Below are 20,388 nucleotides of genomic sequence, written 5' to 3'. Positions count from 1 at the left end.
TTATGAAATTATTCAGAGGGCTGGATTTTAGTAAAATTTATATCCCCTGAAGTTTTAGCCAGTAATAAGAAAGAACAATGTTTTGATCACGATGTTTGGTCTAAACAGTAACACAAAATTCTGCTTCCACGCCAACAGTCGCAAGTCTAATAATTCAATTGAAACAAAAAGTAGGCAAGCCTCAATATAGCATTATCAATGCCTCTTCAGAGTTGTCTCTTTAATTTGGTGTTCAGGTTCTTACCTCTGTACAATCTCTAGGGCATTCCGAAAAAACTCCACTAGCAAAGCACACAGCAAAAAATAACACGAAATTAATTTCTGCCATATCGCACAAACTGACACTTAACCTCAACGGTTAACTTGCTTAATAATTTATCATCAGTTGCTTAAATGTGAACATAAAATCACATCGCATCACAAATTGTGAACCGAGCACTACGTATCTTTTGACCACTTTTACGTCAATTAAACAACTCGACTAAAAACTGTTGCCACTCGAAGGCGTGTTAAGTGGTTTGGCAAACAGGCGGAGCCTATTTGGTCAAGCAGAAGTTCCTCTTATAAAAAGTCGGAAGGGCCTTAATGAATTATAATTGCTTAAATTGGAGGGTTACTCACCACAATTGGGAACGAACATGGATGTCTAGGCATTAGAAATGTTGTAGTTAATGACATTAGCCAAATATTTCATAAGATTTGAAACCAATGTAGCTGACACAAGGAACATATAAATATTCCCAGCTTTTTCAAAATTCATACAAGAAATGTCTTAATGCTCCAGATTTTTCTAGTTTCATGCTAGAAATTTCGTAAATAGCATAAAGACAAACTACAATCAATTTTTTCTAAATTTTATTTTTGGGGGTGAGGCAACTAGCAGGCGTAAACGGAGGGAAGGGGATAATTTACAGGTTTCTGTCAGAACCTAGTAATACAGTCACTTTCTACCATTTTTGATACCCATTAGTGTTTCAAGGGAGTTTTCCCCCAGATCCTTGACACCACTCTATGTTAGGCAGTCTACAAAGCAGGCTAGGTAATTGGTAGGATGTGAACCACTCCATTGCTTTGAGCTGCAGCTTAGGACTCTCCTCCTAGATCGCTAGGATCAGAGTTAGAATCCTCGTTCTGAAGCCCCAATTATTGCTTAGAAGCACTCGTACTCCTCAGGCCATGCTTCCCCCTTACAGACGGCCATGGAGGCTGTGGCGCGGTTTCGTCAAAATCCTGGGAAAGTTGGAGCCTCAAGTGAAAATGACCAGGTGAAAAATGACCATAACATTTTATTTTCATAAATATTTTATTCTATATTTCATTTTTTATTATTTTATTTTATATTTTACTTTACATTTAAATTTTTTATTTAATTTTATATTTTTTAATAAGGCAAAGATATGCTAAAGAAAACACATCTGTTTCTGAGGGTGCTTGATTTATGTAGGTCTATCTTAGTTTCAACAATTTTTGGAGATGCTAAACTTTAGCTGGGGGGGCTAACTGCGGTCTCAAGGGGGTGGCTACCCCCTACCCGTGAGCCTACCCAAAGAGCTCATATGGCACTTGTGATGAGGTCGGAAGAGCCAAGAGCTTCTTCCCACCAATTTTCATTACGATCTCTCCACTCTAAGCATTTTCCGGATTTCTGGTTTCCCCCTCCAACTCCCCCCAATGTCACCAGATCCGGTCGGGATTTAAAATAAGAGCTCTGAGACACGAGGTCCTTCTAAATGTCAAATTTTATTAAGATCCGATAACCCGTTCGTAAGTTAAAAATGCTTCATTTTTCTAATGTTTCCGAATTAACAGTACTTCCACTCCCCCCAGATGGTCAAATCGGAGAAGCGACTATTTCAAATTTAATCTGGTCGGCTCCCTGATACGCCTGACAACTTCCAGCGATCGCTATATTGGTCACGTATATAGTTTCGGATCTTCTTCATGTTAAAATTGGGATAGTCCGGGATTCGAATCTGAGACCTATCGTACCCTAAGCAAGAATCATACCCCTAGACCACAATCTATACTTAAGAAGAACAATCATCCGTTTTATTGGCAAATAAAATTCTCCTCAACTATCTTGTCTGCTCGCTCCCCTAGATGGTCGAATCGGGGATGAGACTATTTCTAATTTAATCTAGTCTGGTCCCTTATACACCTGTCTTCTTTCATTGTCCTAGCTTATCTGGAAGTGCCCAAACTAGAAAACCCCCCCCCCCCAGCTCCCCCAAAGAGAGCCGATCCAGTCATGTCAATAACGTATCTAGGACATGTGCTTATTCTTCCCACCGAGTTTCATCCCGATCTTTACACTCTGAGCGTTTTCCAAGATTTCAATTTCTCCCTCCAGCCCCCCCCCCCGCAATGTCAATGGATCCGGTCGGGATTTAAAATAAGAGCTCTGAGACACGAGGTCTTTATAAATATTAAATTTTTTTAAGATCTGATCACAGGTTCGTAAGTTTAAAATACCCCATTTTTTAATTTTTCCGAGATCCCCCCCCCAAAGAGAGCCAATCCGGTTATGTCAATCACGTATCTAGGACTTGTGCTTATTCTTCCCCCAAGTATCAACACGATCTCCCCACTCTAAGCGTTTCACAAGATTTCCAGTTTCCTCCTCCAATTCCCCGCAATCTCCTTCTAAATAATAAATTTCATTAAGACCCAATCACCCGTTCTTAAGTAAAAAAAAAACCTCATTTTTTCTTATTTTTCCGAATTACCGAATTAGGTCCCTCCCAACACCCCAAAGAGAGCGGATCAGGTTCGGTTATGTCAACCACGCACCTAGGACTTGTGCTTATACTTCCCACCAAGTTTCATCCCGATCTCTCCCCTCTAAGCGTTTTCCAAGATATCCTGTCCCTCCCCAACTCCCTCCAATAACACTGGATCCGGTCCAGATTTAATATAAGAGGTCTGAGTTACGAGGTCCTTCTAAATATAAAATTTCATTAAGATCCGATCACTCGTTCGTAAGTTAAAAATACCTCATTTTTTCTAATTGTTCCGAATTACCCCCCCCACTCCCCTAAAGAGAGCGGATCTGTTCCGATTATGTCCATCACTTATCGAGGACTTGAGATTCTTTTTGCCACCAAGTTTCATCCCGATCTCTCCCCTCTAAGCGTTTTCCGAGATTTCAGGTTTCCCCCTCCAATTCCCCCCAATGTCAACGGAACTAGTAGGGATTTAAAATAAGCGCTCTGAGACATGGTATCCATCTAAGTATCAAAATTCATTAAGATCCGATCACCAGTTCGTATATGAAAAATACCACATTTTTTCCAATTTTTCCGAATGAACCGTCCCCCCACTCCTCCCCAGATGGTCGGATCGGGAAAAGAACTGTCTCTAATTTAATCAGGTCCGGTCCCTGATACGCCTGTTAAATTTCATCGTCCTATCTTATCTGGAAGTGCCCAAACTAGCAAAACCGGGACAGACAGACCGACAGAAATTGGATCGCGATATGTCACTTGGTACATACCAAGTGCCATAAAAACCGATGCAAATTCCTTATCTCGCCACTGGATGTATCTGCATTGTTTCATCACAGGAATCGAGGTTCGAAAAAGGCGAAATAAATTTCATATTCAGCATTCACAAATTGAATGTCATACTAGAGAATAATGAAAATTAAAAAGGAAAAGATTCTTTGTCCTGTTTTTCAGTGTAGTGGTCTATAAATGCTAGAATTTACGAAGATTAACGGAATGATAATCAGTGTTTAGGAGAATTGTCCTCCTTGTGATTTTACGGTCATCTCAGTTCAGCCTGAAAAAGGTTAGCCAGATTCACACAAAGGCTTTTCTTTTTATATGTCGTGTAATGTTTCTTGTATGAAATGGTTTAATGTTCCGTGGTTTTAATATAGTATGTACTGAAGAACTAAGTAGGCACAATTTACACAATTTAAGACCAAACAGAGTTAAATAAACACTTTATAAAAAAATTTTAATCACATTTTACAAATAGACGAAAAGCGGAAAACAGATTTTTTGGGTATAAAGAGTACTTTTGATACACATATTTCAAAATTTTACGAATGTTGTGAACTCTTTTACTCAAACTTGTAAAAATTTTCTAAAAATTTAAATATGGTGAGAATTTTAAATAGTTATATATTTTAAATAGTTAGGTTGTTGGCTGAAAATGCGCACCAGGTTTAAATTTTATAAAATCTTTACAAGTTTGAGTAAAAGAGTTCACAACATTCGAAATACTTAAAAAAAATTTTTAGCTATCTATATCAAAAGTACTGTTTAGAACCGAAAAATCTATTTTACACTTTTTCGTCCTTTTGTAAAATGTAGTGTATTTTTTATAAAATATTTATTTATTTAAAGCAGTAGCACAATTGCGCCTTGCACAGGTAATCCTTGTCACTTAATGGTACAGTATATAATTTTAAATCATTAACAATTTTTTTCGAAATATTAAGATAAAAATTTATGGGCTTAAGATTAAATATTTACTTATTCGGACAAAAATATAATGGGAAATTTATATTTCCAGGATGCTTATTAAGACACTCCGCTCTCACCTCTAATTTGTTAGAGTCTCATTCATCATTTGATTATTTTCGCCCCCCTATCTTTCGCCTGATGTATATCTCGGTGCGTCAAGTGTGCCACACAGTTCCACCACGTGTTGTATAGTTCTACCATGCATAGCGCAGTCCCTGCAACACTCGGCAAACTTTCACCACACTTGGAAGGAGCCATCTGGTTTATGTGATTCCTGAAAGTCTTCGACGAGTCAAGAGTCGACCCAAGCGAAATACAGACCAATCTTGAATGGGACGAGAAAATCAAAGGAAGCACAGAATTTATGGGAAGGAATGAAGCTCTTAAGAGGTTGGGAAGAAAGAGGAGGGTGCCACAGGCGGTTTGGTCCTGCAATGGAATGTCTATAGTAGTAGGAGTAAACCAAAACATGGTTGGCTCATATTCGATAATAAAGAAACGGAAGAAACGGAGATCAGCACCGCCGGTACAGACTGTAAAGTCTAATGCCGTATCCTTTACCTTTTTTTTTTTTTTTAAACAAAAACCAGCTGAACAAAACTTTCAAATTTAATCGTATATTCAATTTTCAGCAAAACGAAAATTCTATCCTTTTAGAAAAATTTAAGGGGATAGTAAACCACATTTATTAGAGCTAATTTATATTAGTTGATTATATTAGTTAATTATATTAATTTGATTATATAATAATATTACTAATATATTTATATAACTATATAATTTTGTAACTAGTTAATTATATAATAATATAACTAATTACATTAGTTAATTAATTATATTAGTTTTACGTTTGACTTCACTATTCACCGTAGCCCCCACTTGCTTGATGTTTCATTTCTTCATACATAATAATGTTTGTTTTTGTTCTAAGTTTGATATCTTATAAAAACTAAATTATGCTTCTTTAAAGTTTTAGATTAATTTTTTCTTTTGAGAATTTTTTTTAATTAAGTAATTTAAATTGAGATCAGTGTCGTATGAGAAATTTTGAGGAAGTTCATTCTTCTTTGACTTTACAGGAATTTGACTTTGTAGAATGAAGAAGTTGTAATGTGTTCTAATTTACACAAATTTCATCATCACATGATACATTGGGAAAGACAGGCTTTATGCGCAGCCTAGTAATAGATGAAATGAAAAAAAAAAGTTTTTTTCAGCTCAAAGTAAGGGGCAATATTAACACTTAAAACGAACAGAAATTATTACATATACTAGGGGGGTTGCCCCCTTCTTAATACTTCATTCTTTACGCTAAAGTTTCAATTTTTTCTAATTCTTTAAGAATGACTCCTGAAACACAAGGGCTGTTTGATTAGAATAATAAGCTTTTTTAGAAGTTATAAAAATACTTTAACGTAAAGAGCGAGGTATTGTGGGGGGGACAACCCCCCTCATATACGTAATAATTTCTGTTCGTTTTAAATTTTAATGTTGCACCTTACTTTCAATTGAAACAACTTATTTTTTTTAGATTTAATTTCTACTCGTTTTTTTTTCGTATTCGTATTCGTTTATTGAAATAACTATCGTAGCACTAAAAAATGAACGCTAAATTATGCTACTTTTACAATCACAAAATGGTCACTAGCTAGATACACTTAGGAAATATGGTACAAAGGAGTTTGCGAATCTGTTCGTAGGGCACTTGACTGGTTCTAGTTCGTTGTAATGTCTAGTACGTTTGCTGATTGATGCGGATGGTGGAAGTATGGATCGGTGCTTCTCGTTTGTTAATAGTGATTTCCCAAATTACATTACTAGCTCATGTTTTCGATCGAATAAGGTGGGCAAATTCAACAGCTCAAGGGCACTTTCGTAGCTGAAGATGACTTGATGTTTTGGGGATACCTTCCCTCTTTTTCAAAAATTAGGCTAATTTTCAGAGGCTCGTAAATTTTGATGGTTAACATTAAACTTGATGAATTTTATATATTTTGAATAATTATAAATTTTTTTAATTTTATAAATTTTGAATGAAGTTAAATGACAGTTTGATGTTACTGTTTTCCATACCAGTGTTTCCACTATCCCTGAATTTTTTGATGTTTCTTCGAGTTTTCCCAAATGAAAATTTGGGTTTTTCTAAAATTTGCCCAGAATTAATGTTTGTAAATACGCAAACGGTAACATGAAACCTAAACTCACTGTAAATTGTCAAAACTGAACTACACAATATAGAGAACCTCAAAACAGGAACACCTTTTACCCCATGGTTCCATCTTCGATCTAGTCACACCTGAAAACTGGGATTTTCTACGATTTTTTTTGGTTGTTGTACAACTATAAAGATTTTTCCAGTGCGTAAATTTTCTCCTTTGTTGTCAAATTACTGCTAGGACTACTTCTGAAAACTCACTGCAGCATCAAGCTGCCTGAGGCCAACACAGCAACACATGGTCCACTCCGTCCCAATTTATTCAAAGCCTCCCTCTTTATGCCATTCGAAGAAGTTTCAATTTCCTTAAATCTTTCCTTGCAATATCTTTCCATCCCATTTGAGAACAGCCTGCTTTTTCTAAGCTTAGATGGATGGCCAACAAGTACAATTTGTAGCAATCTGTCATCCTTCATCAACAGAACGCGTCCTAGCAAGGGGCGTAATTTGCATTGGGGTAGGGGGCGACTGCCCCCTCCAGACCCCAATTTGTCCCCCCCCCCTCCCAGCTGAAGTTTAATTGCTGCAAAAAATCTTTTAAAACTAAGATAAGCTGCATAATTCAAGCATCCAGAGAAACAAGTCACTTTTCTTTAGCATAACTTTGCCTGTATGGAAGCATATCAAACTGATATAACAAGATCATTTCTTGTCTTACGGTGAAGGATGACAGAAAGTCAAAAAACGTCAGTTTCGGCCATCAATCGAAGGCCAAACGAAAAGTAGGTCGTCCGCGAATGGGGCCACAAGAATTCGTAAAGTAATACATTAGGTATTTTGGAAATTTTACGGATTATCAAACCTTAGAAGGGTTTGAACAGGCTCTGAACATATTGGGATGGAGAAGGAACGTACGTAATTGTCTTAGCCTCAGGTGGCTTGGTGTTCCAGTGGCTTGTCACTACTAGTAGTACAAATAGATATGGCACCTCGGAAGTAATAATGAATTTTCTTCAATATTTCATAAAATTTTTTAAAAGGAATATTTAAAAGAAAAACAAGCTACAGAATTTAAGTAGAATCCTCAAAAGAAATAAACAACACGTATTTAATTATTTAAAAAGAGTTTGTGAACAAAAGTTGTATAATAATATTTTTTCAAGTGTTTCCATTATTCATTTCTATCCTTTTAGCTATTGGAGCTAGAATATTTTCAACTTTCACAATCAGTTCTTGTTCTAAAGCGCCAATCTTTTCTTCAATAAACCGATTTAACCGCTCTTCGATTCCATCTAATTTCTTTTCAAGCACCATTCCAAGCGTTCGTTCTTTATCCAGTGAATCAAGTTTTGTAAAAATAGAATTTAACAACCTACTTTCACAGGCCTTCACTTTTTCATCAACAATCCGTTCAAAAACATTGATTGAAGAGTTTAAAGCAGTTAGTGAAGTAGATGGCGCGGGTGAAGCTTTGATTTCTCGACAAACAAGTACTGCAAACAACATACAACGACGTGGTTCACTTAGTTTTGAAAGCTAAAAAAAGATAAGGTACTATTAGTAAATAGACTATTCAATTGCCAAATTGGTTAGCTTGTTAGCTCAATGAAAAAAATAGCAGTGAAAAATCTTTCAAAGAAAACGCTAATATCTCTATATATATAGATATATACCTCTAATATCTCACCCTACCAGGAAGTTCACATATCCCTTAAATATTTCTTTATGACTTTCTCCCCACAAAGTTAGAAGTAAGTTACTTAAGATTATGATTTTTTAAAAAGAGAAAGTACCTACCGATTATAGGAAAACCCTATTTAAACCATTTTATAAAAAAGGAGATAAGAGTGAGTGTGGTAATTATTGAGGCATTAGCCTGGTCTCTGTAGGTACCAAATTACTTAGTAATATACTTTTTAGACTAAGAGATGCTATAGATTAATTTATAAGAGGAGAACAGTGTGTTTTTAGGAAGGGTAGAGGACGTATTGACCAAATTTTCATTCTTAGGTTAATAATTGAGAAGTACCTGAGTTATCAAACACCTTTGGTCCTCCGTTTTACATTTATTAGCAAGCATTCGATTCTGTTGATAGAAGAGCTTTAACGAAGGTCTTATCCTTGTATGGTATATTAGACACATACATTAAAGTGATTAGTCACATATACGAGAATACTACTGCAGTGGCTAAGGTAGGAAATGAGGTTAGTAGCTGGTTTCGTATCAAATCCGGAGTTAAGCAGGGTTTTGTTCTATAGCCGTTTATATGGATCGTTTTGATGGACTTGGTCTTAAGGAGCACAGAAAAAACAGTGAGAGAACACGGAGTCAAATGGGGAGGAGAAACTTTCCTGGATTTAGATTATGGTGGATTTAAGAATCCTAGATGAAAGTGTTAGCAAAATGAATGAACTTTTAATGGTTTTGCAAGTTCGGGGTGCTTGAATAGGTTTGAAAATTAATATTAAGAAGACTAAGTCGCTAAGGCTAGGAATAAGTGAAGATGAAAAGGTGACGCTGGGTAACGAAAAGATTGATCAGGTGGACGGCTTCACTTATCTTGGTAGTACAAACAGTTCTTGGTAACGAACTGTAGTAAGGAGCGACCCGGCTCAATAGTAACCAAAACTCTAAAAAATGAAATTTTGATACCAATAGCTACATCAAAAGAATCGCATTTTAATGCTGATTTTAAATATATAAGTTTCATCAAGTTTAGTCTTACCCATCAAAAGTAACAAGCCTGAGAAAATTTGCGTTTTTTAGAAAATAGGGGGAAACACCCCCTAAAAGTCATAGAATCTTAAAGAAAATCACACCATCAGATTCAGCGTATCAGAGAACCATACTGTAGAAGTTTCAAGCTCCTATCTACAAAAATATGGAATTTTGTATTTTTTGCCAGAAGGCAGATCACGGATACGTGTTTATTTGTTTGTTTGTTTTTTTTTTTGTTTTTTTTTTCCCAGGGTGATCGTACCGACCCAGTTGTCCTAGAATGTTGCGAGAGGGCTCATTCTAAAGGAAATGAAAAGTTGCCCTTTTTAAGTGACCAAAAAATTGGAGGGTACCTAGGCCCCCTCCCACGCTAATTATTTTCCCGAAGTCAACGGATCAAAAGCCCATCTAATTCAGCGTAGTCGAAAAACCTTATAACTATGTCTTTGGGGACGACTTACTCCCCCACAGTCCCCGTGGGAGGGGCAACAAGTTACAAACTTTGACCCGTGCTTAGATATAGTAATGGTCATTGGGAAGTGTACAGGCGTTTTCAGGAGGATTTTTGGTTGGGGGAGGGGTTGAGAAGAGGGGGATATGCTTTGGGAACTTTTCATCGAGAATTTGTCATGGAGGAAGAAAATTTCCATGAAGGGAGCGCAGGATTTACTAGCATTATTTAAAAAAAAAAAAACAATGAAAAAATAAATATGAAAAAGTTTTTTCAGCTGGAAGTAAGGAGCAGCATTAAAACTTAAAACAAACAGAAATTATTACCCATATGAAGGGCTCATCTCCTCCTAATACCTCGCTCTTTACGCTAAAGTATTTTTAGTAATTTCAACTATTTATTCGACGGCTTTTGTGATTCAGGGGTCATTCTTAATAAATTGGGACACAAATTAAGCTTTAGTGTAAAGAGCGAGGTACTGACGAGTGGGCGAACCCCCTCATATACGTAATAAAAACATGAGAATACAAAAGTTCTTTACGTAAGCTAATTTATAAGTTACGTAAATCTTTTACTAATAAAAAGATTCGTAAAAAATTAAAAGTTCTAGTTACCTTTTCAATTAACCAAAAAATTGGAGGGCAACTAGGCTTCCTCCCCCGCTCTTTTTTTCTCAAAATCATTCGCTCAAAATTATGAGAAGGCCATTTAGCCAAAAAAAAAAATATGCAAATTTCGTTTTGATTATTCCTCTGTAGAGCCAAAATCAAAACATGCATTGATTCAAAAACGTTCAGAAATTAAATAAAAAAAACAAGTTTGTTTAACTGAAAGTAAGGAGCGACATTAAAACTTAAAACGAACAGAAATTACTTCGTATATGAAACGGGCTGCTTCCTCATCAACGCCCCGATCTTACGCTAAAGTTTTTTACTGTTTTAAAAAGAAGAGTTGAGAGAAAGAGCCAAGGTTTAGCGTAAAGAGCGAGGGATTGTGGAGGGGACAACCCATTTCATATACGGAGTAATTTCTGTTCGTTTTAAGTTTTAATGTCGCTCCTTACTTTCAGCTAAAAAAATTAGTTTTTTTTTTAATTTAATTTCTGAACGTTTTTGAATTAATGCATGTTTGGTTTTGGCTCTCCGCATATAAATTATTAAAATGAAATTTGTATATTAATTCTTTTTTTGGCTAAATGGCTTTCTCTTAGTTTCGATCAGACGATTTTGAGAAATAAGGGGTGGAGAAGGAGGTCTAGTTGCCCTCCAATTTTTCGGTTACTTAAAAATGCAACTAGAACTTTTAATTTTTAACGAATGTTTTTATTAGTAAAAAATATACGTAACTTAAGAATTAACTTACGTAACAAACTTTCATAATCTTATATTTTTATTATGTATACGAGGGGGTTTGTACCCTCGTTAATACCTCGCTCTTTACACTAAATCGTAAGTTTTGTCCCAATTCTTTAAGAATGACCCCTGAATCAGGAAGGCCGTAGAATAAATAGTTGAAATTACTAAAAATACTTTAGCATAAAGAGCGAGGTATTTATCTCCTCCTAAATACCTCGCTCTTTATGCTAAAGTATTTTTAGAACCCCTCATATGCGTAATAATCTCTGTTCGTTTTAAGTTTCAATGCTAGTCCTTCCTTTCATTTGAAAAAACGTTTTCATGTTTATTTTTCATTGTTTTCTTATAGTAATGCTAGAAAATCCTGCGCCTTTTCATTGAATTTTTCTTCCCCCATGACAGATTCCTCCAAGGAAAGATCCTCCAACATAGCCCCCTCCCCTCAGCCCCACCCCCAAACAAAATAAAATCCCCCTGAAAACGTCTGTACACTTCCCAATAACCATTACTATATGTAAACACTGGTCAAAGTTTGTAACTTGCAGCCCCTCCCCCAGGGATTGTGGGGAGTAAGTCATCCCCAAAGACATAGTTAACTATGGTTTTCGACTATGCTGACCAAAATAGCTATCTCAAAATTTTGATTCGTTGACTTTAGGGAAAAAATGAGCGTGGGAGGGGGCCTAGATGCCCTTCAATTTTTTTGGTCACTTAAAAAGGGCACTAGAACTTTTCATTTCCGTTAGAATGAGCCCTCTTGCGACATTCTAGGACCATTTGTTCGATACGATGACCCCTGGAAAAAAAAAAAAAAAAAATAAATAAAAAAATAAACACGCACCCGTGATTTGTCTTCAGGCAAAAAATACAAAATTCCACATTTTTGTAGATAGGAGCTTGAAACTTCTACAGTAGGGTTCTCTGGCACGCTGAATCTGACGGTGTCATTTTCGTTAAGATTCTACGACTCTTAGGGGGTGTTTCCCCCTATTTTCTTAAATACGGCAAATTTTCTCAGGCTCGTAACTTTTGATGGGTAAGACTAAACTTGATGAAACTTATATATTTAAAATCAGCATTAAAATGCGATTCTTTTGATGTAGCTATTGATATCAAAATGAAACTAAATAAAGTCCCAGTAGAAGAAATTATCTCTTCAATAGAAACATCTTTACATAGAAACCCCATCCTAATCAAAGATGTAAGCCTAGTAAGAGCTTCTACAGTTAAAACCTTGTTAAAGTTTGCTTTAAAACCAGAAATCCCTAACAATCCTATCAAAGATATAAAGATTCTCAATAATTTAAGAAGGGATGAATCTATTATTAATACAAAAGCAGACAAGGGTAACACTTTAGTGGTAATGGACACCAAGGACTACGATTCAAAGTTAAACACTTTACTGAAAGATGAAAAAACGTAAAAAAAAACTTTCTTTTGACCCGACAGACTCATACACAGAGAAGTTTAAGAACGAGTTAATAAGTTTAAAGGAAGAAGGGAAGATTACACCTCAACTTTTCTACAAATTCTCACCAAGAAGTTCTTTGTACCCTAAATGATATGGACTTCCAAAGCGACACAAGCCAAATCTACCATTACGACCAATTGTTGCAAGTACAAAGTCACCAACAAGTGCTCTGAGTAAGTGGTTAGCGTTATTATGTAAACCACTTATGTCGACACTAATTTCTTACATTAAGAATTCGCCAGAACTTGTAAAAAAAACTAAAAGAAGTGCAAATTTCTTCAAATTCTATAATCTCAAGTTTCGACATAGTATCAATGTATACGAGTATAACATCAAGTTTCAAACGAGAATCAAGAAAATACTGAAAGAAATCCATAAAGAAAGAAAAAGGAAAACAAAATCATAATTTTTTGTAATTAAGTCACGGGCTCTTTTGACACATTTCGAATCTGAGCTACATCAGAAATCGATATACACGGAATGTTTTGTGGACCGCATTTAACATAAATAACACCTTGTTAAGTCCATACATTTTTTGAATCAAATTTATTGCACGCAAGCTTGTAAATTCCTTGCCTTTCCCTGGTCAAAGCCTCATTTACATAGATTCGGAAGCCCTTCAAATTCTTACGACTACACAGTATCTCCACCGCAGACGCTTCAGTAAAAAAGGTAAGTTCAATCGGAGTCTTAGTTTCAGAAGCAGATCCCAAACGTTTTGCACTCTTGATAACGGATTGAAAACGCATGATTCGGCTCGCATTTGTATTGAGTATGAGGGGATGGTGAAGCAAATGACTTTATTTTAACCAGCTTAAGAAATGTTTTTAACCAGAGGTTAGAAATTTTTCTTAACCAGAGGTTAAGAAATGTAAATATTAAACTATAAAATATGATATGCTTCTCACCTTTAATGTTAGGTATTCACATGGCTTTTCCATTCGCATGCTGACTACCGACATTACAATGTCTTCCCTGTCTAAATGCTGAATCGCTTTAGATGTAAAGAGATACTCTTCAAATTTCCCACAGTAAGCTTCAACAGTTCGACTCTGAAAATAATTTCGATCAATACACAAAGAAATTAATCCGCTTAAACAAATTACCCTAAGGGTACTTAAATTTGATTTCAGCACCGAATCAGAGCTGAATTTCGCACCAATTTATGCTAGCTGTTGTAGGAGTTTTGACTATAGCTTCTATGGCAGGAACTCTGAGACAGTGCTGTCACTTACTTGAAGTACTTTTACTTGAAGTACTACTTAAGTAAAATTTTCCATTACTTGTACTTGTACTTAAGTAAAAACTCTACGGTGTACTTATTACTTGATACTTAAGTAAGATTACGAAATACTTATTACTTAAGATACTTTTAAAGTACTTGTTTTTCAAATACTTTACCTTTGACACGAAAATTTTGTGTGTGCTTTGGCAATGTACAAGAAAACATCACCCTTTAGATTTAGAGTAAACTCAGATATAGCTCCATGCCCTATTTTTGGATATGAAATAAGGTATTTGTTTTTGACGAAAAAAAAATTATAGTATGATTAACACTTGGTATAATTTGTGTTTAAAAGTTATATAAAAAAGAAAATTGAAATTATTTCACAGCTCACTGGTCGACACTGAGCTAAAATCCTTTTAACTTTTTAAAATCCTAAAAAGTTTTGTCATCTCGTCAACTGAACCAGATTTCTACCATTTCATCATCTTCAGGACCATATTATTGGCAAAACTACTGAAGCTATGAATCTTTGCCCATCTAAATGTTGTCTGCAATGAACAAGTCTAGGGAATTCTAGCTGGATCCAACGCAGTGGTATTTTGTCAAATTCGTTCCAGCAAATTCAGGTGTTCAGACGAATCCGACTTCAGATTTGTCGCTCCATTCATAAGTTATAGGCCCTACCAAATTAAAGGGAAACTCAACTTTCTTAAGACTTGAAACCCTCTCCCCCTCGCCCTATTTGATATAGGGGTTGTGGTACCGGAACTTGATATGAGCCCTGATCTTAGGCATCTTTGGTCTAGTTTTCATTCGGATCCGTTACTCCATTTGCCAGTTTACTAAATTAAACAGAAAGCTTAAATTTTTCAGGAATTAAAACCAACTCCCCCTTGTTAAATTGGATTAAACTTGGAGGAAAGAATATGCGAAAGTCCTAGATACGTGATTGACATAACCGAAATGGATTCGCTCTCTTTGGGGGAGTTGGAGGGGATGTTAATTCGGAAAAATTTAAAAAATTGAGGTATTTTTAATTTAAGAACGGGTGACCGTTCGTGAGGTATTTTTGAATTTAATATTAAGAAGGAACTCATGTCTCAGATCTCTTATTTTAAACCCCGACCAGTTCTGGTGACATTGGGGGAGAGTTGGAGGGGGAAACCAGAAATTTTGGGAAACGCTTAGAGTGGAGAGATCGGGATGAAACTTGGTGGGTAGAAAAAGCAAATGTCGTAGATACGTGATTAACGAAACTGGACTGGACCCACTCTCTTTGGGGTAGTTAGGGGGGTCCAGTGCTTTGGCGAGTTTGCTACTTCTGGACGTGCTAGGACAATGAAAATTGGTAGGCGTGTCAGGGACCTGCACAAATTGACTTGATAAAGTTGATTTCCCCGATTCAACCATATGTGGAGGGGGGCTGAAGGGAGAGGAAAAATTAAAAAAATGAGGTATTTTTAACTTGCGAGTGGGTGATCGGATCTTAACGAATTTTGATATTTAAAAGGACCTTGTGTCTCAGAGCTCTTATTTTAAATGCCGGCCGGCATAACTTACGTTATAACTATAACGTAACTATAACTAAAATTAAAAATCCCAGCACCACTGATAGTACAACATTACCCATCTAAGATACAAGAATTTTAAACCGATTAATTTTTAAATTGTTAAAATTAGATTTTTAATTAAAGACTTAACTTCATTTGCAACTTGACATTTTTTAATAGTAGTTAAATTATTTTATTATATTTTTTCATTGCATCTAAAGCTTCTTCAGTATGTAGGTTACTATGCACATCGTAGCTACTTAGGAAATATACATAAGCATTCCTTTTGTGACCTCAAAGGCGTCAATTTACAAATATGTTAAGAGGGGGAGGGGCAAATCCACTGTTGAAATCTATCGACTGGGACAATATTATTATTTTTCCTTTTTTGTTTCTCCAATGGATTACACAGAATGTATTGTTCAATGAAAAAAAAAAGTATTTTTTAAAGCCTAGGGGGACAATCCCTTCCTCTCCCCTCCTTTACCAATTTGACTCCTGTGCGCCTTTTTAAAAAATATAGTTCATTTATCTACAGCCCAGTGTAAAACAAAAGTAAACCAAAAAGAAGTAAACCAAAAGCCTTATTTAGACTAATTTCAATGAATAGCTTTGGAATTGTAAATGACGTTGGCAATTCGCTCCTTTTCTTTTTTTTCAAAACGAGCTTAAATTTTTAGTTTCTAAATTTTCAGGTCATTTCAGAAAATACAAACAGAACCAATCGCTCATTTCAAAAATAAAACAATCTGAGTTACTCTAAATCTTAAATCGAATATAAGAATAATGCGAGTAAATAGAATTAGGAAAAGATAGAAAGACGATTCAGTATAGTTTCAGCTGACTTAGTTTTGTCATGATAGGTCACACAAAAGAGAAACTCAAAGTCAGCAGCCACACTAGAAGACCCTGATAGTGCATGCTCATAGAGCATCCAGACTATTGAAAGATATTTTGGAAGAACGGTGATATTTATTCTGCTTTAGCTCCACCCATTTCTGAAAACCCCTCTAACTGTACCTCTTTGATAGCATCAGAGTTTAAGCTGCAGTTTCAGAGTTCAGGAAGCAAAGTTCAGAAGGAAAACAAATTAAAAAAAAAATAATATGGCTTCTATAGAGGTATTATTATCCAGAACCTGGAATCCTCTATTGACAAATAAAATAAGTCTCCAATTAAAACCAGAGTTTTCTGTCCCCACAACACATCTCCAACTATCGAGGACTTGATAAAACATAGCTACACAAGCCTCTACTAAAATCAGAGCCCACCTGATGAAATTTTGGACTTTGTATTTAGCATTAATGATTTGTGATATTGTTTTCCTTTGCATTTTCCAAGCAAAAATTTTTAACTTCAAACAAACTTGAGGAAGGCCTGCATGGCACAAGCTGAAATAATCTTCTTGGGGATAAAAATCCATAAACTAAAGATATAAATAATTAAAATTTCCATAATTAAAAGATTTGAGCTCCTGTCTTATTAACGCCATGGCATTTCAAACTCAGCTACACAGCTCTGCTCCCTTCTTGCGACGACTTAATGCAAGGGATTCCTCTGTGTTATTGTTAATACGGAATTCAGAAAAAGCTGAATTTTAAATTACGATATTGTAATGAAAGATGTTAATCAAAGAGGCATAGCTAGAGGGGTTTTCAGAAACGGGCTGTAATTACAATGGAATTAATTACAAAAATGTTGTTGACGAAGTATTGTGTCGGAAGGAGGGGACTCCTGGGCTAGAGTGAACCCAATAACATTACTTGAAACGTCAAACCCAAAAAAAGTTATAAAGAGAAATCATAGAATTCAAGACTGACTGTTAAAGTAGGAAAAATAATTGCATTCGCAACAATGGGCCCTCTGTCCCCTCTGGGAGAAATAAAAAGTTGGTGCTCAAAGAAGTAGAAAAGCATTTTTTGCTTAAGAAACACAACCTAGCACGTAGGTTAACGTAGCGGTGCAAAAAAAAAGAATTTTAACGCGGGCTTGTTGTACTAGTTCCCAATCAACTTCCCAACACATAGCTTCCCACCCACATGACTCACTACCCGGCAAGCAAAAAGCGGGGTAGCATGGTAACCCTGCTACTTGGCCTAGTGAAAGTGCTATTGCTTCCACTATACCCGAACTGGTCGGCAGCTCTTGGAATTCTGTCAAGTACTGCTACTGGCCACTTTGGAGCTTTTTGCATGACTGCTCATTACAGTCAAAAGTGTAACTCTTCGTTAGTATTGAAGGTTTAATTTTCGGTTTTTGAGGTTGTTACAGTCACAGATTTATAATATAAGTCCGAGATTGCAATTTAAGCCACGTAAAATTAAACAGAGCAGAAATCTTGAATTTCCAGCTAATTCTCGGCAACAGGTTTAACATATAACCAGCGAGTTCTTTTTTTTCTGATCACTAAGAAACATTAAATATGCGCTTCTATTCTGACCATCAGCTATCCAGAGCAATGTCATCTATTTACTCAACTAGTCTAAGAGTTGAATCCCTAGTTAGATCGGATATTTATCAGTGTTTCTTCAGCAAAAATTTATAGCATGTTCAAATGAATTTAAATTAAAACTATATAGTGAACAGATGAGAGTAAATTCAATTTATTGAAGATTTAACAAAGAGAAAAAAAAAAATTTTTAACATATGCAGTGTGAATACTTTTCGTGCAGATATGAAAGACTTCTTTGCAACGCAAAAACAACTCGACTGCTGCGCAGACGCAACAAATTGCACTGAAGCTTTAGTGCGAAAAAGTCTATTAACGATATATATTAATCCAATTTCTCGATTGTCGGCAACTTTTTAGCTCATATAAAAAAGAACAAAAGTCCCAAATCCAACCAATAAGAAATAGCAAGTCTTAGCTTTCTCATAAAACTAATATCTCTATGATTTAGCCCCATGGTTGAAGTTGCGTAGTGATTTTATTTAGTTGGATAAATTGAGAGTTGTGCAAAATAGGGCATATTGTTCTCTCAATAGGGAGCAAGCAATCATTTCAAAATCTCACTGAGCAGGGTTTTACTATAGCTGCGAGTTTCCAAGCAGCACCGTTAGTAGGATTCGTCAAATCTCTTTCAAAACTTGAGATTGAAAAAAAAAGTGAGGATTCATGATAAACAGAAAAAGAATATATAAAAGGCAAAAGAAAACCAGCTTATACCTCAGAAATGATGGTAACTGCAGCAAGAGAATATCCACTATCTGCTTCGAGCATTATTTTTAGAGGGGTTTGACTACCAGCTTCCGGATGCTCAAGCAGAACTGCATTATCTATATCTATCAAATCAAAGGCATTTACCCTAAAAAAAGGGAAAAAGATAAAAATACCTTTAGAAAAAAACGACACAGAACCAGGATTAGAAACAGGGAAGAATTAAATACAAAGAAAAATTTTTCTAAAACCTGATATGGCTTATAATCTCTCTTGAGATTTATGCAATGTCTCCAATCCCCCACCATTTTTGTATCTATATTCTCAATAATTATATGCGCAAGTTCTTACGGCACAGAATCTCCACTTATAGGGTTGTTCTTTGTAAGTATCCTACCACCTTTTCTCTGAAATGATAAACATCCGTTGAAATTACCCCAGTAAATATGCGTATGTATGCATTTTCACGAGGGGTCATCATACATAACAGATTTAGTAAAAAGTTAGGGAAGAGCTCAATTTATCAGAAATTCCCGTTTTTAGTGCCTTTTTAAAGGGGTGTAACTGGTTGGGTGGCTCCTCAACGCCTTATATTCCCCTGCAGCCGCTAATGGTACCAAAACTTCAACATATACATTTTAATTAAAACTTCCAAAGGTCAAAATAAGCGTCTAAGGGTGACCTAATAAGTGTATTCATATGAGTGAGGCCCAATTTAATACAAATGGCTAAATTTTTCTTAAACACATTGAAGTAGAAATGTAGATGAATTACATCTTATGGAAATCAGTCAAGCACATATCTAGAATCTGTATCATTGTAAAGAATGAAGTAGAAAGAGAGCCAGCAACCCCTAGTGTCCTAAATGAAAAGATGTTACGCATATGTACTTCACAAACGACGTTCGATTTCGAAAAAAGTTTGGTTTTTATGGAAGGGGTGGCCGTGTGAACTTCAGAAGAGGCTCATTTGATTATAAATGTTTAGTTCTAGTTCTCTTTAAAAGTCAAACATGGTGGAAAGCAACTAGCCCCCCTCCCTGACATCCTCTTTTCCTGATCCGCTTTCAAATGAAATTGTAAGATAACCATTTTGTTACCAATAGTCTAATATTCACATACAAAAGGCCTTTAGAGTGGACACAATCCCCCAGAGCCAATGGGAAAGAGTTGTACGTTCTGTCCCAGGGCATATAAAGTTTTTATAGAACGGGTGGTCGCATAAACTTTGGATCGGATGGAGCTCATTTGATTGGAAGTAGGAAGTTATAGTGCCTTTTTAAGAGTCAAAAGTGAATGAAAGGCATTAAGCCCCCCCCCCCAAAGCCTGTCATTCCCGAAAAAACATCCGATCAAAATTTTAAGAGATCAATTTTGTTCAGCATTGTTGAAAGGTCCAGTAAGTATGTCTTTGGGGATGTCAACCTTGCCACAGTCCTCAGGACAAGGGCTGGAAGTTGTTCATTGTTAACACAGTATATTAAGAAAGGTATGCAGGTTTGAACTTCACTTTCTATGAGGACAAAGGGCATTCAGATGAGGCTTCCGGAGAATGTTGAGGGGAGTGTTGAACTAAGTCAAACCACGATATGTGTATACGGATTGTCAAAAGGGTGTAACACAGGAATAGCTGAGTATACTAATTTGGAAAATTCAGGAAATGATAAGGGATTTGATCAAAAAGGCAATATTTGCATGCTACCAATACTACTACTGCAACTACCACCGCTACTACTACCACACTACTCCATTTACAATATGGAGAAGAAATTTGAAGTAAATCAAAAGACACTATGTGCATGCACATTGTCAAAATAGCGTATCTCAAGAA

General features: G+C 35.9%; 2 protein-coding genes across 4 annotated transcripts in view; both read right to left on the bottom strand.

The window, feature by feature from the left end:
• Positions 1–568, bottom strand: part of LOC136043987 (proto-oncogene tyrosine-protein kinase ROS-like) — a 132,671-nt gene extending 132,103 nt beyond the window's left edge. Inside the window, exon 1 of one of the 2 annotated variants that reach the window (XM_065729073.1) lies at positions 245–568. In XM_065729073.1, coding sequence (XP_065585145.1) covers positions 245–328 — 84 coding nt within the window. In that variant the 5' untranslated portion in view covers positions 329–568. The remainder of the gene's footprint in view (positions 1–244) is intronic. The other variant, XM_065729074.1, reaches the window with a different exon arrangement.
• A 7,148-nt stretch (positions 569–7,716) lies between these two features.
• Positions 7,717–20,388, bottom strand: part of LOC136043986 (uncharacterized) — a 36,770-nt gene continuing 24,098 nt past the window's right edge. For both annotated transcript variants that reach the window (XM_065729071.1, XM_065729070.1), the window contains exons 3-5: positions 18,568–18,706; positions 13,532–13,675; positions 7,717–8,163 (exon numbers count right to left, since the gene is read on the bottom strand). In XM_065729071.1, the coding sequence (XP_065585143.1) occupies positions 7,786–8,163; positions 13,532–13,675; positions 18,568–18,706 (661 nt within the window). In that variant the 3' untranslated portion in view covers positions 7,717–7,785. The remainder of the gene's footprint in view (positions 8,164–13,531; positions 13,676–18,567; positions 18,707–20,388) is intronic.

Source organism: Artemia franciscana, chromosome 2, assembly GCF_032884065.1.
Source record: "Artemia franciscana chromosome 2, ASM3288406v1, whole genome shotgun sequence".
NCBI classification, from domain to species: Eukaryota; Metazoa; Arthropoda; class Branchiopoda; order Anostraca; family Artemiidae; genus Artemia; species Artemia franciscana.
This window is presented reverse-complemented; position numbering and strand designations above follow the sequence as displayed.